This window comes from Corvus moneduloides, chromosome 5 (genome assembly GCF_009650955.1).
Source record: "Corvus moneduloides isolate bCorMon1 chromosome 5, bCorMon1.pri, whole genome shotgun sequence".
In the NCBI taxonomy this organism is placed as follows: Eukaryota; Metazoa; Chordata; class Aves; order Passeriformes; family Corvidae; genus Corvus; species Corvus moneduloides.
Genome location: NC_045480.1, coordinates 3,975,400 through 3,997,502, shown reverse-complemented (window position 1 = coordinate 3,997,502; position 22,103 = coordinate 3,975,400). Strand labels below are relative to the sequence as shown.

Here is a 22,103-nt window from a genome sequence, read left to right as displayed (position 1 = left end):
AATACATGACAGTTTGATTAAAAACTCAGTTGACACAAAACTAAGAAGGCACATACACAGAAGGATTCCACATTCTCCAGCAGCTGCTTCCAGAAGTACATACACATACACACAAAATAATCAGTGCTCAACAGTGAATTTCGCAGTGGGGTCTTGGAGAAACCATTTGGAGGCTTCACAATATTAATATTTCTACTAAAAGCTTGGGAAAAAAGTCACTCATTTGATGAAATTTGCAGATAACAAGGGAAAGTGGAAAGTCATGAAGAGGGCAAGTAACTGATATCTAATTAGCTGCCAGAAGTCACAAATGCAGATTTTATTTTGGGCAGACCTACAGCAGATGATGCCTAATTATCCAATAAGGAACTTTATTCTCTGCAGGATCCCAGGCAATCACTCCTTGAGTTCACAAAAAGGAGGAGACTGATGAAATAGGTTTAATTATCATATTCAGTTTATCATCCATCGAGAGTTATGGGATACTGAGTCCTCTTCTCAATGCAAGAACAACACCGAGGAACTGGGAAAGAATTTAAAGAAACTCAGTAACAAAAACCATCTTTTATGGGAAAGATTCAGCCAGCTCTCTTTTTCCCATTTCCAAGTGAATGACTAAAAATGAGTTGACTGAAATCAGCAAGTACATGGTAATAAAGCTGATTATATTTCAGGTTCAACAGGTTAGACAAAGATAAAACAAAACTTAAAGGCTGAGAGGTGAAGCTGGTAATTTTAGTTATTAATTACCTGAAATTATTTATTTAGCTGTTATATTAAATAATCAAAAGAATTCATGAAAGATTGATTCTATTTCTTGAAATTGTGAAATCAATATTGGATGGTTTTGCTTAATATGTATTAACTATTGGACATTTTTAGTGCACATCAATTCAGGGAGTCTGTGCATCAGTTATGCAGGAAGGCAGCTGAGATCATATCAACAGCCCCTACTGACCTTGAAAAGTATGAATACAAAAAATTAGTATTAGGAGCTATTGATAAATAGAGTTTGGTCTGGTTCATTTTGTACAGATTGGGAAGAGAAAATACTATTTATTTTACACGTTGAAAAGAATCTGTAGGCCCTCAAATACTCTTGGCTAAGACTTGATTTGTACATCTTTAGCAGGTGACTTAGGCACTGCCAAGCCCTTAAGGCTTTCTGTGAATTCTGGGTGCATTCCTTGCTTTTCCTCCTTTCCAAACAAAGTCCACACTTTCCTGGACAGGCACAGTTGCTCTTATCACAACCCAAAAGTCAATCAAGAGTCTCCAGAGAAAATACGGCTACAATTATGCAGTTGTGAACCTGGATGGTAAATCAGGAGTATACATTTCTCAGCTTATATTCTTATGCAACAGAACATTCTCCTCTCAGCTGTGCTTAACAGTAAATCCATTCCTACGTACACAAGATGTATGCAAGAAAAAGATCTTATTCATAAAATTAAGTCTTACATTTCTGTCGCACATTTCATGCATAAAACATGACCCTGTTAGAGAGAGCCAATGCAAGAATGGCCTGTTTGCCATTCAGATGCTCTCATCCCTATGGAAGGAGACATCTGCTGCTTATCAGCACTACTGTGCAATGGGTGAGGGTCTGTTTTAGTCAGTCACTTCAAAATGTTCATAGGGTTCTTGCTAGCTACAGTCCATTGTGAGAAAACTATCCTATATACGTGAAAATCTCTCTCCCTCAAAAAAAAGTCTTTATCTGGAATGTAATGTGGTCACAATGATGTTCAAAATGGATCTGTAGCCACATAGAGAAAATTGAATTGTACTTGTCCTTTCCTTGCCATTTGTTTTCACATTTGGCTGCAATTAACTTACTCCTTTATACATGATGAATATTTAATTCATTCTGGGGGTAGTTGTGTTTTATAGGTGCCCAATCCATTGAATAACCACCCTCATCTGCATTGTTTCAATTACAGGTAAGAAACCCAAGGGATTCCCAAGCCCATTTGGTTTTATTTAACAAAGGCTGCCACATCCAAGGACAAGAGAAAGCACAGGAATACAGCAAGAACTATGGGTGTCTTCTGTCTTCCATGGACTATTGTCATTTTAAAACACATTACCACCTGCTTTATGCTAATTTGCAAAAGCAGAATCAAATAAAAATACTCCCAGAACTGACATTCCCAATAAAATATAAACAGGCATAATAGAGATGCATTTCTACATTTGCCTTGCTTATTCCAGGTAAATATTCTAGCATTTTAGAAGCAAAAGGATATAAGACAAAATGATATCCTAATTAACCGGCTTTGAGAAGAACACTTAATGTGAAAGCTCATATTTTAACAACTGAAATGGTGAAATGACAAAAAGACAATTGGAAACACCTGGAAGTTAACTAATTAGCTAATTATTTTTCTGGAAAATAATTATTACTGGTGTCTCTCCAGCCTGCAGGTCCCAAAGGTGGAAAAATACATTTTTGAATTTTTGATATATATTAGGTTTTTTTCTATTCAACAAATGCATTTACAATCAATAAATTATTTCTCCAATACTATTGCTATGAAACAAAAATTACAAATTTTCTTCTAGCTACCAAATATAACATAGGTTATTTCCTCAGTATTTAACACTTAATTAATATCTTGTTGAATTCCTTTCACAAGCCAATGGGGGAAATTATTTTGATCCATAACAAAAAGATCTCTCAGAAACATTTAATTTTCTTTTTGTGCTCATTATCTGCCATTTCACAGGAGGAAAAAGATGCCAAACCAGTATCACTCACCAGAAACACTGTAAGGACAAGAAATCCTATACAGCATTGAATTTTTAAAATTCAATTTCTTTAGCAGTCTTTTTCATGCTACAGCACTGTGTCAGAACTTTCAGAGTCTGTTGTTGAATTAAGGTATTTGACAACAATATGAATGCCAAAATATCTGGAAAAATTCTACAGGACAAGGAAAAAATCCTCAGTGAATAAAGCTAAAGGTGTTTTGTAGATGGGGACAGGATTTCACTCCATGAATTTGGTTGTTTATACCACACGGTTTCTTTGCTAAGCTTCAAACACTTTCTACACCAACATGCAACCAAGAAACACGGGAATGAATCTTCTGCCACGGTGGCTCGAGGGTTTTTCCTTCCAAATCTTCCTCATTCTGCACAGAACTAATGCCTGGAGGATGATGCCAATGGTGGAATGTTCTGGACAAAGAGCAAGATTGTCTAATGGCCATCCAAATTCCAACACTACCTGAAGCAAACTCAGCACAACCACATTTATAACTTCAAAACCATTCTGCCCCATGGAATTTGCTCTGAGTTCTTGGATGATTAACAGGAAACAGAATTTTGTATCACTGATTTAAACCTAATATTCAACAAGATAAAATGTCTGCAACAAGATGAAGTCCAAACTCTATCTGAGAGGAGAGTCAAGCTCCAACTATAACTAAAACTTTTCTATATTGCCAGGAGGCTTACTGAAAATGAGAGTAGGAAGTCTGTCAGAACTCAGTATCAAACCCAATAAAAAAGCAATTTACACTAATTGACACAGGGATTCACATGCCAGAAGTCTACCCAAGACACAGCATTGTCTGAACCTGAGGTCACAGAAAAGCACGGACAGGTCTCTGTCAAAAGCATCAGTACAAAGCTCCATTATCATATCCAATTTCAGCTAAATCTGTAAAAAAAAAAGGAAATCCAGGATATCTAACTAGTCTGTGCTACTGATCTCCCTGCTCCCAACCTGAGTTGTGACTTGTTTGTAATTTGAAGATTAGAAACATTTCAAAAGCCCAAAATAATCTAGTGCTCTTTCAAGCTGAGTTTTAGAAGCAAATCTTTTGTTCTCTATCTAGAGAACAGGTACAATAACAAGAAAAAACATGTCTTTCTAACACTCTTACCTGAAAGAAGTCCAGGTCATGTCTGGTTGGCTGGAAATTGTACTCAGTGATAAAATGCAGGAGACTTTGGATATGAAAAAAATCAACATAGCACAGTAACACTTTATGCTTTACATGAGGCTGTGTTATCTCCTCCTACTCCTCCTGATTTTGTCACAAAGAAAACAAAATGAAAAGCAGGATAAAGCAGGATTTAAGATGCAATTCTGAGGAATGTGCTATTTCCCCAAATTCTTTTTTAATTTGTACAAGTGTCAAAGAGGTATCTGTATGTGATTTATCTCCACATCTTCAATTGTGAGATCTGCCACTTTTTGAGGCAAATCTACTCCTTCAGCTACTTTCCTATCTCTAAAGTCATGCTTGCTAGGTCAGCACAGGGACACTTTGAAGATAAGTGCTCCACGGGCACAGCTGGCTTTTCTCAGGAAAGGGCTCGGAAACGATGTATCAAACACATCAGAAAATATAAAATAAAAAAAATAAAATAAAATAAAATAAAATAAAATAAAATAAAATAAAATAAAATCGTGTTGTAGACTGGAAGATTCTATTCCTTGCAACTATTCCTTGCCTCCTAACGTTTGCCTGCTGTTGTTCATGTACATTTTATGTCTTGTAGAAGCAGATAAAGGGTTTGATCATTCAAGATATTGATCATTTCTGAGGTGCTAAAAGGCCTTTTCTTCCTTGGAGCTGAGGGTCTTTCCAGTGTTGCTCAACTCAATCAGTGAAAACACTCCCTTCTCTGTTTGATTCCCTGAGCACTTTCCAAGACTTTACAACACCGTGAATGAAATTTAAAAAAAGGAAAAAAAAAAATCAAAACTCCACAATAGTCTTCAAGGGAAAGCTGCATTTCAGGCAGGCAGAGCTGGCTCTATCAAATACAAAAAATAATTTCTAATGGAAATTCTATCATTTTATACCAAATAAATTATTCATTATTAATGGTTCTATTTATTTGATCAACTCAGTCAATGGTTAAACAACATCAGTAAGTAACAGGAGCTCCAGAAGGAATTTTTTCCCATGTCAATTACTGAACAAACAATTGTAATGCATCTGTTCATTACATTTTTAACTTTAGCTAACACTAAATGCCATTAAAAAACATCAAAACAGGTAAAAATTACCTGTTCTTACTCACTGCAAGCAAACGAAACCAGAACAAAACCAGAACAAAACATTTGTAAAGGCTGCTGCAATTCACAGGGAAAGAACAAGCAAAGATGACAGCAAATTGAGAATAAATTGGAATGAATAAAATCTTGCTCTGAATTCTAAGGGCTCATTTTTATTACTCATGTCTTATTATGCAAATATTCTTTTAGGATGCAAAGAACCTTTTGAGGTCATCTAGTTCAATGCCGTGTTGAAAATTTGAATGACATGAGGCTGTTCTGGATTTTGCTCAAATTCAGAGTATGTCCAAGGATGGATAATCTCCCACATCTCTGGGCTACAGAACTGCACCCTACACCTGAATTTCACTACCCTCCAGTTAAAACTTTTTAACCTTATATTTAATTGGTATTTCCCCATGTGAAAACCCATTTTTACCCCTTTTCCTGTCCCAATGACCATACACCTCTGACAGGTCTGGATCTGGTTCTTCTAAATCCTCCTCATAGGTGGTTGTAGACAACAATATCTCCTCTGAGCCTTCTCTGTATACATGCAAATGTATCTATGACTTCTGTAGATTATGTTGGCAATCTCATTTTCACTGCTACAAGAGCACGTGTCCTACCCAAACAGGAAAAAATATGAGTAATTGTAGAAAAGGAGGAAAAAAATATCAATTTTTGACAATTTCTTAATAGCTTATTGAAATTGTTTAAGTCCAGTACTATTCCCTTCAGAAAATACTTGTGGTTAGGGATTCCCAATTTACATGGAGTCTCTTTTCTTTTGCAGTTCAGTACTTTAGGCAGCATTTTCCCTGAGCAACAAATGCAGAAGTATTGGTGTCCTCAATGATTCAAATAATCCAAATGGTTTCTGTGCTTTCAACCTCATGACAACCATCCCTGCACAAAACAAATTAATTCAACCACATCTCCAGATCTTCCCTCTAATCCAGAACTTATGTAAAGGAGATGAAGGTATAGACTTTAGAAGAATGGTGAAATGAAAAAGCATTTGCAGTGGCTCTTTTCTTATAAAGTTCTTATTTAAATAGTGTACATTAGTCATGATTACCTACAGACTTGACTGCACTTAGCTGGCATCAGAAAAATTCCAATTGTGTGTCTTTAACTATCAGTCATGATCCACCATGGATGGTGTCACTTGCACCCCCAGAATTTCTTCGGATGTCTCTGACTGAACAATTTCTCTAGGAATGAAAGCAGGAAAAATAGGGCTGTTCATAAAACCCACTGATTCAGTGTGTTTGGTGACCTCATCAAAGCATTCAGAGCTTCCATTTCTACAAAATAAATCTCATCCTGCACTCAGCCTCCCTAATTCCAGGTTCTGGACCAAAAGATTCCAGACTCTCTTTGTGCTTGGTGAAGAAGACCAGGAACCATGGAGCACTCAAGATCTCTCATGGGTTCATTCTCTATGGAGATCGGCCAAAGCACCCCACCTTTTAAACTCTATTTAGAGATCCTGAATTGCATTAGAATCTTAAAGATAGTACTGACACTCTGGGAGAAGCTCAACATCTGTGAAAAAATTGTCCTTAGATTTGACCTAGTGGTCCAAGAATTCAAACAACCTAATGACTGTTTCTGAGACTGTTTTCCTTAATTCTTCTATTTTGGTCCCCAAACATGTCAAATGGGAAAAACCCACAACTACAAACTTATACATTTCTCCAATCTCCAGAAACTAGGAAGATTAGAGCATAGAAACAGCGACTTTATATAGATAAATGCTCCTTAATAAGCAATTTAAATATTTCTGTTCAGAAAAAATTAGGCAGCAGCTCAGTTCACAGAAAGTTGAATTTACTTACATATGAATACAAACCCTTGAAAGAAGCCCAAGGCTAAACTCTGACTCTGTACATGTCTGAACACATGGTTTAATTCACCTGCTTATGCCTCTGTAAATTTTTAAGGTATTACCAACCTAACCAGTTGTCAGTGTCTACCTGAAACAAGAATATCTGCCCTGTGGAAATGGCTCTTGAGTTCCACATAAAGGAAGCCTGGAGTGAACATCTCAGATGCAGATGTTTACACTTGGCTGGATGAATCACTTTTCATACAGCAATAGAGATGACAGCAAAAACCTCTTCATGATTCAATTAAAATCTTTCTGAATAATAAAATAACCAGTTTCCATTATGCCAGAGACCTACTCTCATCTTCTTGCACAGCTTGAGCGGGGTAGCCTCCCACTGTTACTGCAGGATTTCTTTTTCAAACCATACTTCACCCTGGTGAAGTCTTTCTCCTGTTGTTTATTTGGGGGGGCAGTGTTTGTGGTTCCTTTGGTTTTTGGGGGTTGTTCTGTTGTTTTTGGTTGATTGGTTGGTTTCAGTTTTGTTTTTTTATTTGGTTTTTTTTTTTAATTTGGCCATCCAGACTGGAAACTGAAATATCAAATGGAAGACAGAGAAACTCTGGTCTTGAACATTAGCTGAGTCTTGAAGGAGTATGTAGTTTTTGAAACCCATCGTGATTCTATAGATCTCTTCTGCCGTGAGCATGGCTCAGCATTATTTGTAGAAAGGAAATAATGACAATATTTACCTCTGTTTTCAGTTTTACCAGGGTACACCATGTGTCTGCTTTGAGACACTCAGATGGGACTGATAAACATCCAAAGGATTACGATTTAAGAGAATCATGTTTAATGTCTTTGAGTGCAACTGTCCCAGGATCAGAAAGTCCAGGGTGTTAAGGCAGTCCTGGCTTCCTCCATCCACTACACTCAGTTCAAGGGCTATGGAGCATTTTTGTTGTAAATTCAAACAAGCTGAGGTCGAGGTTTAAAAGGACTGCAATTTAAATCAACATGAAGAGTCCTCTAGAATGCTGTGAACTGTCATTGTGACTTCTGCTTAAAGAAGATTAAATCCACAGCGATTCATATTGAGGCAATGGTGTTAAACCAGCCCAAAACTGCAGTAAGAGAGGGCAGGGGGAGAAGCATCTCTTTGCCAGCTGACACGGTTTGGGAACAGATGGTGCATTTCACAGCTCTCCCTCACTTCTCACATAGAAAAAGAAGGTAAGAACCAACCCACAAAGTTTTAATTCAACTTGTAAGAGAAATAAGCCTGGCAAATAGAGAAAAATTGGGAATTTCACATAGCTGCTTTAATCATACTGCAAAAATGCTTGATCCCTGTAGATGATCTCACATCATTAAACTATTGCTCACCCTTTGCCATTATGACTGAGGAACAAATCTGTCATTTAAATGCTGATCTCCTTAAATATATAGGTGTAAATATACTAGTTAATATATTGGGTTTGTTTCGAGACAGTTATACATAACATGCTTGCAAATACAAAGCAATAAATTTTTTAAGAATACCATATCAAAAATTAACTTTCAGTTTGCTAATAATTTATGAAGATTTAACTCATTTGAATTAGCATGTATTGGAAGAAATTTCTCAGATATTTGCTTTCAAAGTTTTCATATTAAACACTAAATAAAATCAGCTGAAATCTAGGCCTTAGAATATTTTAATGTAATGTACATGTAAATCTTATTAAACAAACTCCATAACTGACTGAATACACATTTAAGCCTAAGCTGTAAAACGCAGGAATCTGTGCACTTCAGACATTTTAATTTTTTTTTAGCATCATAGCTGCTAGTAAAATAATTTAACAGGGGAATTAGCTCAGTAAATGTAACATTAGTTTATTTATTCTCCCAATGTTAAGTCATTCAGCCAAACTCACAGCCTGGGGTTACCTGGGCAAAAATTCGTTATTAGCATTGGCACAGACAGATTTCAGGTTAATTATTGCAACAATTCATGTAAGTTGGAATATCATTCGCTCTACAAACTCCCCACTATAAAGAAGTCAGCCAACTGCTAATTTGCTCATCTTACAAGATAAATTTAGAATGCAAATTTCTCTGGATTCAAAGTAATCCACTGACATCTCTGTTCCATGATATCCTCTTAGTGCTGATCACTGTCTCTAATTCACCATCATTACTGAATGACATCAGTTCTGATTCCCTTTTCCCAATCCTTATAACCACTCTTAAAAAGAGTTTCTATGCCACCAAAATGCTTTTGTATCATTGAAGTGAGGTTAGGGCACTGTAGAGTTGCTCCTTGTGTTTTATCAATTCTGTGCAAAAACTAAAGTCTCCTGCATTATGCGAGAATAATTATGTGCTAAGACAATTTGATAAACTCATCAGCATAGGATGTGCTTAGGATCTAAATTAAATTTTACCTCCAAGCATTTGCCTCTGAAAAGAACAAACTTCAAATCATCTTTAAGAGCAGCAATTCCCATAAAGTTTTCCCAGTGAAACATTAGAGATTGACTAACCTGTTTTTCCTTTCCTACTGAAAAGATTAAAGTTTGCTGGGGAAGCTAAATTTCCTAGGCAAGTTCGTGGCTTTGCAAAGGAAGATTTGGAGATTTCAGTGTTTGGTTTACTTAAGGAATAAACAGTAATAATAAAACTCCTTGTGCACATTATTCAAAGCCAAAAAAGCTACTACCCGTCAGGGAGACATTTTAATATTCTTTGTCGCTATTTTTCTCTTTGACAGGGAGGGGAACAACCATTTGTGAAAGTTTTGGTAGGTAGCTTTGTAAACAAGACTCTCACCCTCCCCGAATTTAATTTAGATTGCCTGTGCATTGATACAAAGAGCATTCCTGAGGAATATCTATCCATCGCTATGGACCAAATCCCAACACATGCCACTGACCAGAAGATGGAATGGTTTGAATCCTTACCCAATTGCTCAAAGCCACCTAGTCACCTGGAAATAGAAGTACTTCATCAATCAGACTATGGACCATCTCTGCTGAAAAGGCTGTGATTGCACTCTCTTTCTTTGATTTATTGAGGACATGTTGCTGCCTTTTAGTGCCTCTCACTGGGATATGACAAGACCCCACACGAAGCTGGTAAAGAGCTTTAAATGAACAAGAATAGCAAGATTTGCAGTATCCCTAGGGCCCAAAATCTTTGTATGATCCTTCTTCTGCCCTTTAGTATGAGAGATCTGACATCTTGACAGCTTTAACAGATACCCAGGAGGCAGAACAAAAAAGGAAGATCTTCATAGTCCATCTTGTCTTTTTTAATATGCTGGGGGATATTAAAACAGTGAAGCAGTAATACCTGGGCCGAGGAAAATAGGTAACAAAACAATGCTTTAAAGTAAAACCATAACATTTAGGTAGTGAGACAAAAAACACACCAAGAAATTCAGTCAGCAGTATCCCTGCCCATCTCAAGTTTTTATCAAAGAAAAAAAAGAGTCAAATGCTTTGATTTATAATTTCAAAGGTTAAATCTGAGTTACGTCTCCCCAGGGTTTCCTGCTTAATTTTATGTCTTCTACAATTTACCTTTGAATTTTATTTCATCTATAAAAGAGGTCTTATAATTGGCATATTGTCAATACACAGATTCATAAATATACTGGAAAAAGTGAATAAAAACAGTAATAGAGAATATAAAATAAAAAGAAATCCTATCCCATATAAACAGCCATTATCCACAGTTAGTAATGATAAATATATAAATAACACCATCTATCTTTAATCATAAAGAACTTCAGGAAAATTATGGCCCAGCACTGTAACTAAATACTGTAATTAAATTAATGGAAGTTTAGCAGCTGAGTTCAAGGGGATCAGAGCCTGCCTTTCACAGGACAATATAAACATTGAAGGATCAGTTTAACCATCAGCCAATGGACCACCTCTGCAGAGAAACGTGGCCATTGCTTTGCAGGTGAAGTTAACTCTGGGGCTTCAGGCCAGGGAGGAAACGCTTCTTCGCAGGTGACTAAGACAACACGTGCAATTAACTCTGTGAGTCCTATGGTTAATTAAAAAAAAAGAGAAGCTATCAAGAAAATCCCCCATTCTCATGTCTCTTCCCTCCACCCCCAGACCTATAAAGACATAGATGAGACAGGAGGTTACTCACCGTTGAGGAGTCACCGCTTCCAGTCTCAAGCGTAGCTCCCTCAGCACAGGTGGGTGGGTGGGTGGAAAGTTGACTAGCCCTGCCCCCATCTATGACATCACACTCTACCTCATAAAAGGTAGTGAAAGTGCTCTGAACTCCAGTCTGATTTCCGAGAGATACAGAAAAGAGATAGTGAGAGAGAGAGCAAGAGAAATATTGTGCCGTAGCGTAGAGGTGAGGAGAGAGGGAAACGTGTGCTGAAGGAGCTATGCTTGGCCAAGGAACACAGGGCCTCCTCCACGATGAGTAACCCCACTGGCTGGGGGTTCCTCTCACTCCTTCCCACAGCACAGGGTCAGCCTGCCAGCCCTACAGGGCTTGCTGATTCAAAAGGGGAAAATTTTTGGCACCTTCTGATGACAACCAGAGAGGACAGAAAGCTCCATCCCAATTAAACGCTGACTGACATCAATCTATCAACCAGATGAATTTGGTCAATAGATTCCCAAGTGACTCTATTTTATGTATGGTTTTGTACAGCCAAACTGCACAAAAACATCCACACCAGTGCAAGCAGCTAAAATTCCAGTGACTACAACAGGAATTACATTTGTGTCCCCCCATGTGGGAAAAACATCCAATTCACACCTGTGGATTGACCCTTGAGTAGAGTAATCCAGAGGGTTGGGCCTCCTGCACTACTGCATGAAGGAGGTCAGGAAAAGAATTATGTTTTTCTTGCATCGAAAATGAGAACTGACAAACTGTGCTGAAAGAAAAAGTGAGGGAAGTATAAAAATTCTGGGCATACATTTATTTACAGAGCACACTTTTGAGTTCCAGAAAATATCAATAAAATTGCAAAGAGGTGATGTTTTTAAAGATGTACATTTTTAGACAATGACAGCTATACAGGCTGAGGCACACTTTTTTTTTCAAACGACATCCCAAGGACTGAAACTGGATGACTTAAAATGGGATATTCAGTCTAATTTATTGTAAATGGTATTTTTATCATCCAAATTCTGGAAAAGCAGGTTTTGGAGTAAACATAATTGCTTATATTATCCACTGGGATTTTCTTAATAACCTAGCTGCAGACTAAAATTGAAAAAATAGTATCTTTTTTTCTGCTGCTAAACCTAACTCCATTAAATAAAACTGCTTAGAGAATGGGGGACTATTCAGTGCCAGTAAAGACTGCTAGCATAAGATCCTGCCTTTTGGAAGAGGAGAAATAAATACTCCTTAAATCTCTTTTAAGGATATGTATTAAAAGCACACAGAGTTAATATTGATGCTTTCCCTCAGGCTTTTTGGTGCTACAAAGATCATGTGAACTGTAATCTAATCATGATTAGTTTCTCTGTCTTAATAATGATTAATGTGCATTCCCTGCTCGGTCAGTGTGTTGTTTTTCTCTCCTTTCCTCCTATTGAAAAAAGAGAGTATGTGACTCATGTCTAGTACCAGTCACTCCACCTAACAACAGAAGTCAAGCATTTTCCTTCTTAACCTTCAAAACATTTATCATCATGGTTATCCTGCAGTATCTGCAGATGCTGCTTTAAACCAGTGCATGTGTGGATTTAAAAACTCAACAAATGGGTGCCCAGTGGGCAAAATGAAGAGTTACTGTGGCTGTTAGAGATGAAATGTAACTGCAGGAACACAATGCAAAACTAGGCTGCAGCTGAGGAATGCTAAGTGATGATAGTGCTGTTCATAATTTAACTGTTTTCACATCATCTCTTGATTACAAACTATTTGCACTTTTGAAGACAGAGGGGAGGAAAACCTCCTCTGGTCCCCTGTATTGCATCGACTCCTTATTAATATTTATGTCTAATGGCCTGCTAAAGAGAAAAGAAAAATCCAATTTTTAAAGGCTTTTATGGTAAAAAGTACCAAGTAGTGTTCAGTGAATTCATAACTTAGGTAACCTATGGCTTGACTACTGCACCACAGTTGTTTTTGCCAAATAAAGTAGGAATATATTTCGAACTCCTGTGACCACCAGACCTCATGAAGCCTAAGTCAGGTTGCTCCTTCTGATAAAGAGAAGGATGTTCAGAGGATATAATCTTAAATATGAGAAAAATTACACATGTAACAGCAGCTCTCCTAAAGAGAGAGTTTAGAGGGATAAAGAGTTAAACTGTCTCTTATTGGGATGAAACATATGAAAGTAGCACAACTAAATCCTGTAAGACTGAGTATGGCCAAGGATATTTTTCAGTAACAAGATAAGAAATATGGAGAAATACGGAAAATTCCACCCTGATAATGTGATATAAACAGTTCAATAGATTGGGTAGCAGATTATACCCCAGATGGTGTTTTGGGGCTAGTACTGCTTAAATTTGAAATCTTGTTTTGACCTGCTTAGTATGATTTCTGTAGTCGATAAAGAGAATATTAAGTGAAGAGCAAGGTTAAGACTGAATTGTGAACATACACTAGAACACATTACTGAATAAAAGCAGAGAAAGAATACACCTCATGAAAACATTTTTAAAATGTATATACATTCAAGAAAGTGCAGAAATCTTCCAAATGCTCCAAGGAACACGACTAAGATTAATTAAATGAATGCATGGAAATGCAAAGAGATAGTAAATGAAGACTTTAATATCAAATATTTTCTTAAGGGATGTAAGCTAAGCCTAACAGCATAAGAAAACTATGTGAATGCAGGTCAAGTAATTGATTTAATCACTTGCACCCAGGCACTAGAAGTCATCTTAAAGTAAGGGTCCATGTTCAGTCTGACCTCAAAGACCTGCTGGAAAAAAAATCCCAGTGTGCTTTCTTTCTTGCTTAAAAGGATGAACAGTGGTGGGAAAGGCAGGCACCACACAGGCACCCCTGGGTGCTGTCTGTAAAGTTTGAGCACAGAGAGCAGCTGGGGAGTACCAACCCTGCAGAAGCATTACCCAGACTAGTACAGACAGGAGGTAAGAATGGATGGATTGTAAGGAATTGAAAGAAGAGCTTGAAAAGGCCATGTAAAAATGCCAAAGGGACACATTTCATGAAAGTCTGAGAGCTTAGCACAGACACACCTCTGACCCAAAGAGGGCCAGCTGCTGTAGGGCAGCGGCATGATGGATAAGTGGGAAAATCCTTTTTGTACATTATCTGTCATAGTTAAGGAATGATGAAATATGGAACATCCTACCTGACACTGAATAAAGCTGTAACTTCTCTAACTTTTTGACAATGGAAATGTTGAATCCAGTTGCAGATACAAAAAGGGGATTAAAATGTTTCTGCAGTCTTTTGGCCCAGATCTTGATGCTCTAATCCAGTTTTACAGAGTTCTAATTTGGTCTTTGATGAGATTTAGGACACGTTACTTGTTTACTTCATCTCAGTTTCTAGACATACTATTACCTACCTGGTAACCCAGTTCACAAGGTTTTGATGATGCATTAGTCAGAATCAGAAAGAACTGATGCTAAAAGAAAACATTTGAGAATATCTAACAGTAAGAGGTTAGGATTGATTTTTCTGGTATTGGATAGTTTTTACTTTGACTTCATATCAATGTCTTAAATACGTTGCACAAAACAAATCCTTTTTGTTGATGCAGCTGCTTATCAGCCATGTAAGATAAGATGTGGTAACAGGACTATTCTTCCTTTGCTTCTTATGAGGTACATAAATAATTTCAATAATATTATGTCCCAAGTATGGAAGAAAATATTTCAGAAGTTAAAGACAGAAGGCAACTTTTAACCTGCCTCACTCAGTTCGCTCTCTTTCTAAAGGCCATTATGACCTACCACCTTTAACAGAAATACATCTCATTTGTGAGTTTTATTAAACACTTTATTGTAAGCTGTTCTGTTCAGTATTTGCAGTTGATTTTGCTCAGGCTGGTAGCACCTGTTGATGTTTTCCCTTGAGGGCAAATCTTGTCTGGGAGTAGTTCTATATGTGTTACTCATCTACAACTCCAGTTGTCAAGAAGTGTAATTAAAGTCAAAGGAACTGGTAAGTCTGAACTTTAGTTGTTACTCTTTTACTATCTGCAAAAGCACCATCTGATAGTACTTTTAGAAGTGGGATTTAGTGTCACTATGTTCAAACTCAAGGAGTTAAATAATTGAAGGAGCAACAAGATGTATTTCTGTAAGAAATATTATCCAAAATTTCCTATTGTGGGTTAAAGCTGTCATTATTCAGATGGGAAATTCATTCCCCATAATTTCATGTGCAAGAAACAAAACTCAGTTTCATTTAAGGCCTTGGGATGAACCTATTAGCAAATCTATGCTGTGCATTAGGGAGACCAACTGAGAATGCCCCAGGGTAAAGGAATTCTTATTTAATACCAAATGGTGACACTTGGCCCCAAACCATCTCTGCTAACGGCAGTAAGACAGGAAAAGAAGTAAACATCAGATAGCACCAAAGTCCTCTCTCTCTTTATAGTAATTCTTACAGGAATAATCCTTTAGGACCATATCTTAGGTTGTGTTAGAATGGTCTCTGAGCCTTGCTAATTACTGCAGGGCTGGTGTAATTTGTGTATCACAAAAACATTATATTCCCATTTTCTTCCCAACTCATTCAGCATGGCCTGGAATAGGAAAACAGCCTGAAGTGAAGCTGTAACTACCACAGCAGGTGAGCTTTGAATTGTTGAGTGGCTACTATTTTTAAAGCAAATGCAGTATGTAATGAAGCAAATACAACAGTATTTCCTTCAATTCTCTAACCTTTTTCTGTGGTCGTATTTGTTTCAAGCCTCAGTCTTGAATCTGTAACATTTTGTGTTGTTCTCAAGGAATTAGATGGCTTAATATTGTTTGGTATCAGAAATGCTTCTCTTTGCAGAAAATTCTTCTAATGAGAAATTTCAATAAATGTAATCTCCACAAATGCTTGAATACTGGTCACCTGATAAAGCACAAGAGCATCTTCTGTGGAGCCAAAATGCTTCTTAATAAGGATAAAAGTCTGACCCGTCTAAACTTAAACCTACTGAATGCAGACATATAGATGGTGTGCATTCTTCTTGTCTCCATGAATATATTCTAATGAAGACAAGTGCAGTGTAATTTTGCTTTGAAAATTAAATTCTAGATAACATCTTTCCATTTATGCAGGATAAATGGAAAGATTACGATGTATTTTATGACGTATAAATATTTCATATTTATGTGTGTTTACATATGCATTTATATAAAATGAGGTATTTTCTTAGTCCTAAAAATAGCCTTATATCAAAAAAATTGGAGCTTCAAAAGAACTGAGATGATTGCATGAAAAATATTTTCTTGTTGGATTTTTCACTTGTGTCTTGAGCTTTGTTCATCCGCTTTTCCTTATATAAATTCTGCCTGCCACCATCCACCTTCTTTGAAGGAACGGCCATACACTAATAAAAATAAATTAACCTTTCCAGAGGCTTCTACACAGTTTTTTCTGTGGATCACAGTTATGATCCCCCTGAAGCCCAAAGCTCAGCGTATGTGCTATCATCCAATCCAGCACCTTTTGTAAAGGCAAAACCCTGTGAACTCCCTGACACAGGAACAAGATCCTGTGGGATCTTTCACTTGCCTGAATCAAAACGCTGAACAAACATTTAAAGAGACCTCTGGAGGACTCCTGTACAACTTTTGACTTGAAATGGGTTGATTACTGACGTTAGATCTTCTCAGCTGCTACACTGTCTACTCCAGGCTTGAATTCCTCCAAGGAAGCCAACTGCATAAACTCTCTGGGCTCCTGGTCCATGCTACCTTTACTGGGGTGCAAAAGGTAGGCTACATATAACAAACTAAATTCTTATTACTGTCAAATATTTGGGAGAGGTATTGCAAATGGCTTTAGAGCCACTACAGATACATCTATTTATGCCTTTTTTTTTTTTAATTTAAGATGTTTTCATAGGATAATTAGAAATTCTTCACTGTTTTAACTTTGAGAAAGCCCTAAGACAGTGCTTCCATAAAATCCATCATATATAATGAATATATGACCATGAGGGATTTTATCAGCACTCATTTTGATTAACCTGCATAACTCACTGGTGCCTTTGTCCTTTAGGAGTAGTAAATTGACTCAGTGTCAGGATGATAAATTTTTTATGTCACTACATCGTCAGGTAGTCCCTTCTTGGACAGTGTACTGAGGAACATTCTGTGCCAGCAGGAGCTGGAGACTTCTATATTAGTCAGTTCAAACAGATTTGTTCCAGATAAAGGTTTATCCAAACCTATGAAGTAAATATGCTTCACATAGCCATATATTTTGGAACAGAGTACACTTACTATGGCTTTATTTCACCCTCACATTTATCAGTATATCTGCATAAATTCAAACACTTATGCAGAGGTTATTTAAATATATCTTCAACCTAAACTGTCCAGCTGAAACATCTCTCTGTATTTTTCATGTCTTTAAAGTCTCCCAAAGCAGATGACATGAGCTAGCTGAATACACAGTGCAGATCAAGCTCTCTCACTTTCCCCCCCAGCCCCAGACTTCCTGTCCTGGAAGCTGTTTTGCGCAACTGCCAAAATAAAGACCCTGAGTTTTTATTTTCTCTCCCTGCTTGTTATGTTTGGAAAGTAGAGATTATTGTGGAGCTCAATCAGCTTTACGGTCCTGACTTCATCTCAGTCCTTCCCCAACATTGCAATTCTTTGATTTCATACTCCTATCCTGCTTTTGGTTTGGCTTTATTCCCCTGACCATTTCATATCCCCTATTTCTTTGGCTTACTTCCTTATTATTTCCAAAGTGCTGTCCTTTATCCACTTCTTCCACAGAATCACAGGATCAACTAGGTTGGAAAACACCTCTGAGCTCATGGAGTCCATCCTATGACCCAGCACCACTGTGGCACTGAGTGCCATGTCCAGTCTTTCCTTAAACACCTCCAGGGATGGTGACTCCACCACCACCCTGGGCAGCCCATTCCAATGTCTAATCACCCATTCTGTGAAGAAATCCCTCCTAATGTCCAACTTAAACCTCCTCTGGCACAGCTTAAGACTGTGTCCTCTTATACTGTGGCTGGGTTCCTGGGAGATGGGGAGAATCCCCTCCCTCCCCTGCTGCCCACCCGGCTTTGGATGCAGCCCAGCACCCCTGTGGTTTCTGGGCTGCCAGTGCACATTACTGGGTCATGTGGGGCTTTTCATCAACCAACACCCCCAAGCTCTTCTTCTCAGGGCTGCTCTCAGTCTATTCTCCTCCCAGCCTGTGTTTGTGCATGGGATTGCCCTGACCCAGGCACAGGACCCTGCATTTAGCCTTGTTGAACTTCATGAGGTTCTTACAGACCCACCTCTCTAGTCCCTTTGGATGACATCCCTCCCCTACAGCATGTCAGTGGCACCACACAGCTTGGTGTTGTCACAAAACTTGCTGAGGGTGCACTTGATCCCACAGTCCATGTCACTGACCAAGATGTTAAACAGTGCCAGTCCCACCACCGACCCCTGAGGAACACACTCATCCCTGGTGTCCACTTGGACAGTGAGCCCTTCACTTCAACTCTTTGAGTGTGACCATGCAGCCAACTCCTTATCCACTTCTCTACAGTTTAGAGACAAGGATATATGGGCCAGTTGTTCCATTTCTATTATAAATTTATAGTAAAACTCATTTTGTCGTTAGCTGAGTAACCTTTTTGCACTCCTGAGAATCTTCAAGAAAAGGAACCCAACAGTTTTGTCAATTTACCAACTCTCCCTTCATGAAACTTTCTTTCACATAATGCTCAATTCTTGCCTGGTTCAGGAGAATTAAATCACTCTGTTTACCAAACTCCAAATCATACTTTGTCCATTCTGTCAAATATTTTAAATGTATTTTAAGCATTTTAAATGCAAAGGTTCTCTCCAATTGCCAAACTTGTTTTAAAGGAAAACACCCCAGAAAGGCGGGGTTTTTTTACTCTTAATCAACTATTTGGGTACATCCTCTTAATCCAAATTCAGTGAAAGATGGCCTTGCTCACTTTTATTAACAGGTGAACTTCAAATTACCTGATTTTTCCTTGAGTCTACAGAATTAATAAGTAGGAATGTGATACTTTACTGCCCACATGATACCAACTTTTTTTTTCAGTACAAGGTAGTTTAGAGTGATTCAGCCTTAATTGAAAGAAAAGTAGGACATTTAAGCCATTTTTATTAGATGAATGATCTGTAGGTAGAATTGATAAGGAAACTGCTGCTGAGCTCACCTGAAATAACTGCTGGATGCTCACTGTTATTCTGTGATAAATAATGAGCCTCATGCATGTGTGATGAGGACTGGCTCTTTCTGGTTACCTTACTCTGATCTCTGATCACAAATAAACATACAATTATTTTGCAGTATATCCTGTATCTGTTCATACTTTTATGTATCCACCCTCCCAGTCCAGGTGTTATGCCAATTTTCATCATGTCCTACCCAAAATTAATGGAGTGGCTCCAGCCCTTTTACCTTCCTGTTCCTGCCAAACTCCTCACTTAAATTCACCAAGCAAGAACTCCTTGATAAACTCACAATCTTAACTAAACTGTCTTGTACCTTCAACAGAATATAGGAATCATGCTCTGGGTATCACAGTTGAGCCTATTATGTTAAGATAAATAGGACTTGGAAAATAACTGGGAACTGGATCCAGCTAAAGTGTATGTTTGGAGTGTGCTTTAGCTATTGATTCCGTATTTTTGGACAGTGTTCAAAGGCACGTGGCTGCTTTTCTGTACAACCCTGCATATCCGTCTGGTTCTGAAGTTTAAGACTCTGGCAAATTTTCTGATAATACAGCTGATTTTATCTTTAGAGCTCTAAATCAAACTGAACATGATAAGGAGCTGCCTTGGATAAGGGATTTTCTTAAATTCTGCTCAATCTAATCCTGCAGGGAAAAACTGTGGCAAATCTACTAATATAAACAAGAACTTTAAAAAATGCAAGCTTATAGCCTAAATGGGTAGTAGCTAAATGAGCTGATCAGCTTCTGAGCAGCAGTAAACAGAACAAGTGGATATTTATTCTAGAATAGGAAATGAATATATAGATCTGTTTTATTGTAATTCTCTTGCTAACAAGAGGCAGACGTGAATGCTAGAAAAATAAAGCAGCCCTAGAGTTAGAAGTCTGATCTTTTTATCCAAATAAGAAACATCATCATTAAAGGCAACTCTATTGAACAAAAGTAGCTCCCACAAAAAGGCAAGGCCATCAGCAAGAGCTAAGTATATGTAAATGGGATTTACTTCACTTAGAGTAGTGTGCTCTCAGCACCTCAGAGGATTCATTCCAATATAATACTGCAAGTGATTATGAAGCAAACAGGCATTACCTTAAATAAACCAAAGCAAGAGACAAAGCAAATTATTTTGAAGTGCTTTTGCTCTGTAATTTCATTAAAGGAGGTTGTTTATTCTCAGAGGGGAACTAGAAATTGAATATTGAAATCTAAAATTACAGAAACATATATCTGTTTACGGACCAAGGTCAAAGAGAGTTTTATTAGGAACAAGGATATCATCTGCACAGTTAGAAATACTTTTTAAATCTTCTGCAATTTTCGCTATTAATTTCTTTTTGCTTTTATCTAACATCCTCCTCACCATTTTTTGTTACTTTCTTCCCTGCAATCTTTTTTGAGTTTTCAGGGCTCCTCACAGAAGAACTGGTATCAGGTTTTTTCCTCATTTTACTTTTCAAAACTCCATTGGAATCAGGAATTAAGTCTCACCTTGGAACATAAAGGGCCAAGTCAACCGACAGTCTAAATTGCCCTTGCTCTGTTAATATTAATGAGGAATTAGTTGATGTGTGCTAACTCCCAACTGCCACGTCTTACCCAACTGGTAAAAATAGTTTTGCTATCTGCATGGAAGGAGTCTGATGGGAAAGATCAAAGGAGAAAAAAGAGCAGAGAGGAGAAGGAATGGGAGAAAGAAAAGGGAAAACAAATAATGGATCCTTTACTGAAATAATTTACAATTCAGGACTGTGACATTTTCTTACTTTTTGATCTGTTTTCCTATTTGCAGCAAAGTCACTGATGTCAAAAAAGACCTTTCATATGTTATGCTAGAATCATATCAATCTATAGAGGAAAAAGCAAACACGATCAGCTTTATGCTTATTTTCAGAGATAAACCATACTGAACTACTGAATCTTGGGGGGAAAAAAAGAAATAGAAGTTTCATCAAAAGATATAGGGCACATTAAATGTTATGTACACAGTATTTTTGAAGTTGTTGCAACATTTTTCTCTAACAAAACTGTAAGAACTGTGGGGTGGCTTTCATCTGTCTTTTAGCTTTTAATTGGTTTTATGTCTCTTTCCTTTATATATAAATATGCATACACCCACACATAGATCCAAACAAACATATGCATACATTCATTTCATTTATAAATATTGATTAATATTCTTAATAATGAAAAAATTCAAGCAGAGATTCTACTCCCCATAACAATTCTGAATTGTAAGTCATCTTTTGGATCGATCTGAATTGTATTGTGGTTCTTTTTAAACACAGTAGTAAATTACAATATTGTAATAATTGTCATGGTGCTTGATATTTACATCTAAACACTTAAATATAGCACAATCACAGAAATTTACTTCTGTAGGCACAGGTTGGGAAGCTTGAGTTCTGGATTTCTATAGCACTTCTAACACGTACTGTATGCAAGTTGCCAAATAATGGTATTTCATTTTGGTATAAATAAAATACTGTTTATTTGTAATTGGCTATCCAAGAGAGAATGAAGAAGAAGATGGAAGCAGAAGCAGCAAGTAGACAAGCAGATGTGGATGTGCACTTGGATACCAGACCTCTGGATAGCAAAGGAGCATACAGTACCCAGCACCTTGAAGACCAACAGCTCAGAAAACACTGTCAGGAAAGCTCTGCACTGACTGTGTCATGTCAGATCACAAGATAATGCTCTCACAAAGGGATGCACAGGAGTTCAACTCACTATACCTCCTCCTGTTCAGAGCACCAGCAGAAGAAGCAAGCTGGGCAATCTTCAAATTTTCTGTAGGTTAGTTTTACTGAGTCTTTGGAACAGACACAAATAATTTCCATGGTTGAAGCTCGTTTTGCCTTTGAGACTGACTGTGAAAACCC

The 22,103-nt window shown here is 37.5% G+C and overlaps 1 protein-coding gene across 5 annotated transcripts in view; it reads right to left on the bottom strand.

The window, feature by feature from the left end:
- CTNNA2 (catenin alpha 2) overlaps positions 1-22,103 on the bottom strand; it is a 466,491-nt gene that overhangs the window by 5,150 nt on the left and 439,238 nt on the right. For 3 of the 5 annotated variants that reach the window (XM_032107990.1, XM_032107989.1, XM_032107993.1), the window contains one exon: positions 11,004-11,147. The exons of the other annotated variants lie outside the window; for them this stretch is intronic. In XM_032107990.1, the coding sequence (XP_031963881.1) occupies positions 11,004-11,147 (144 nt within the window). The remainder of the gene's footprint in view (positions 1-11,003; positions 11,148-22,103) is intronic. 5 annotated transcript variants of the gene reach the window in all.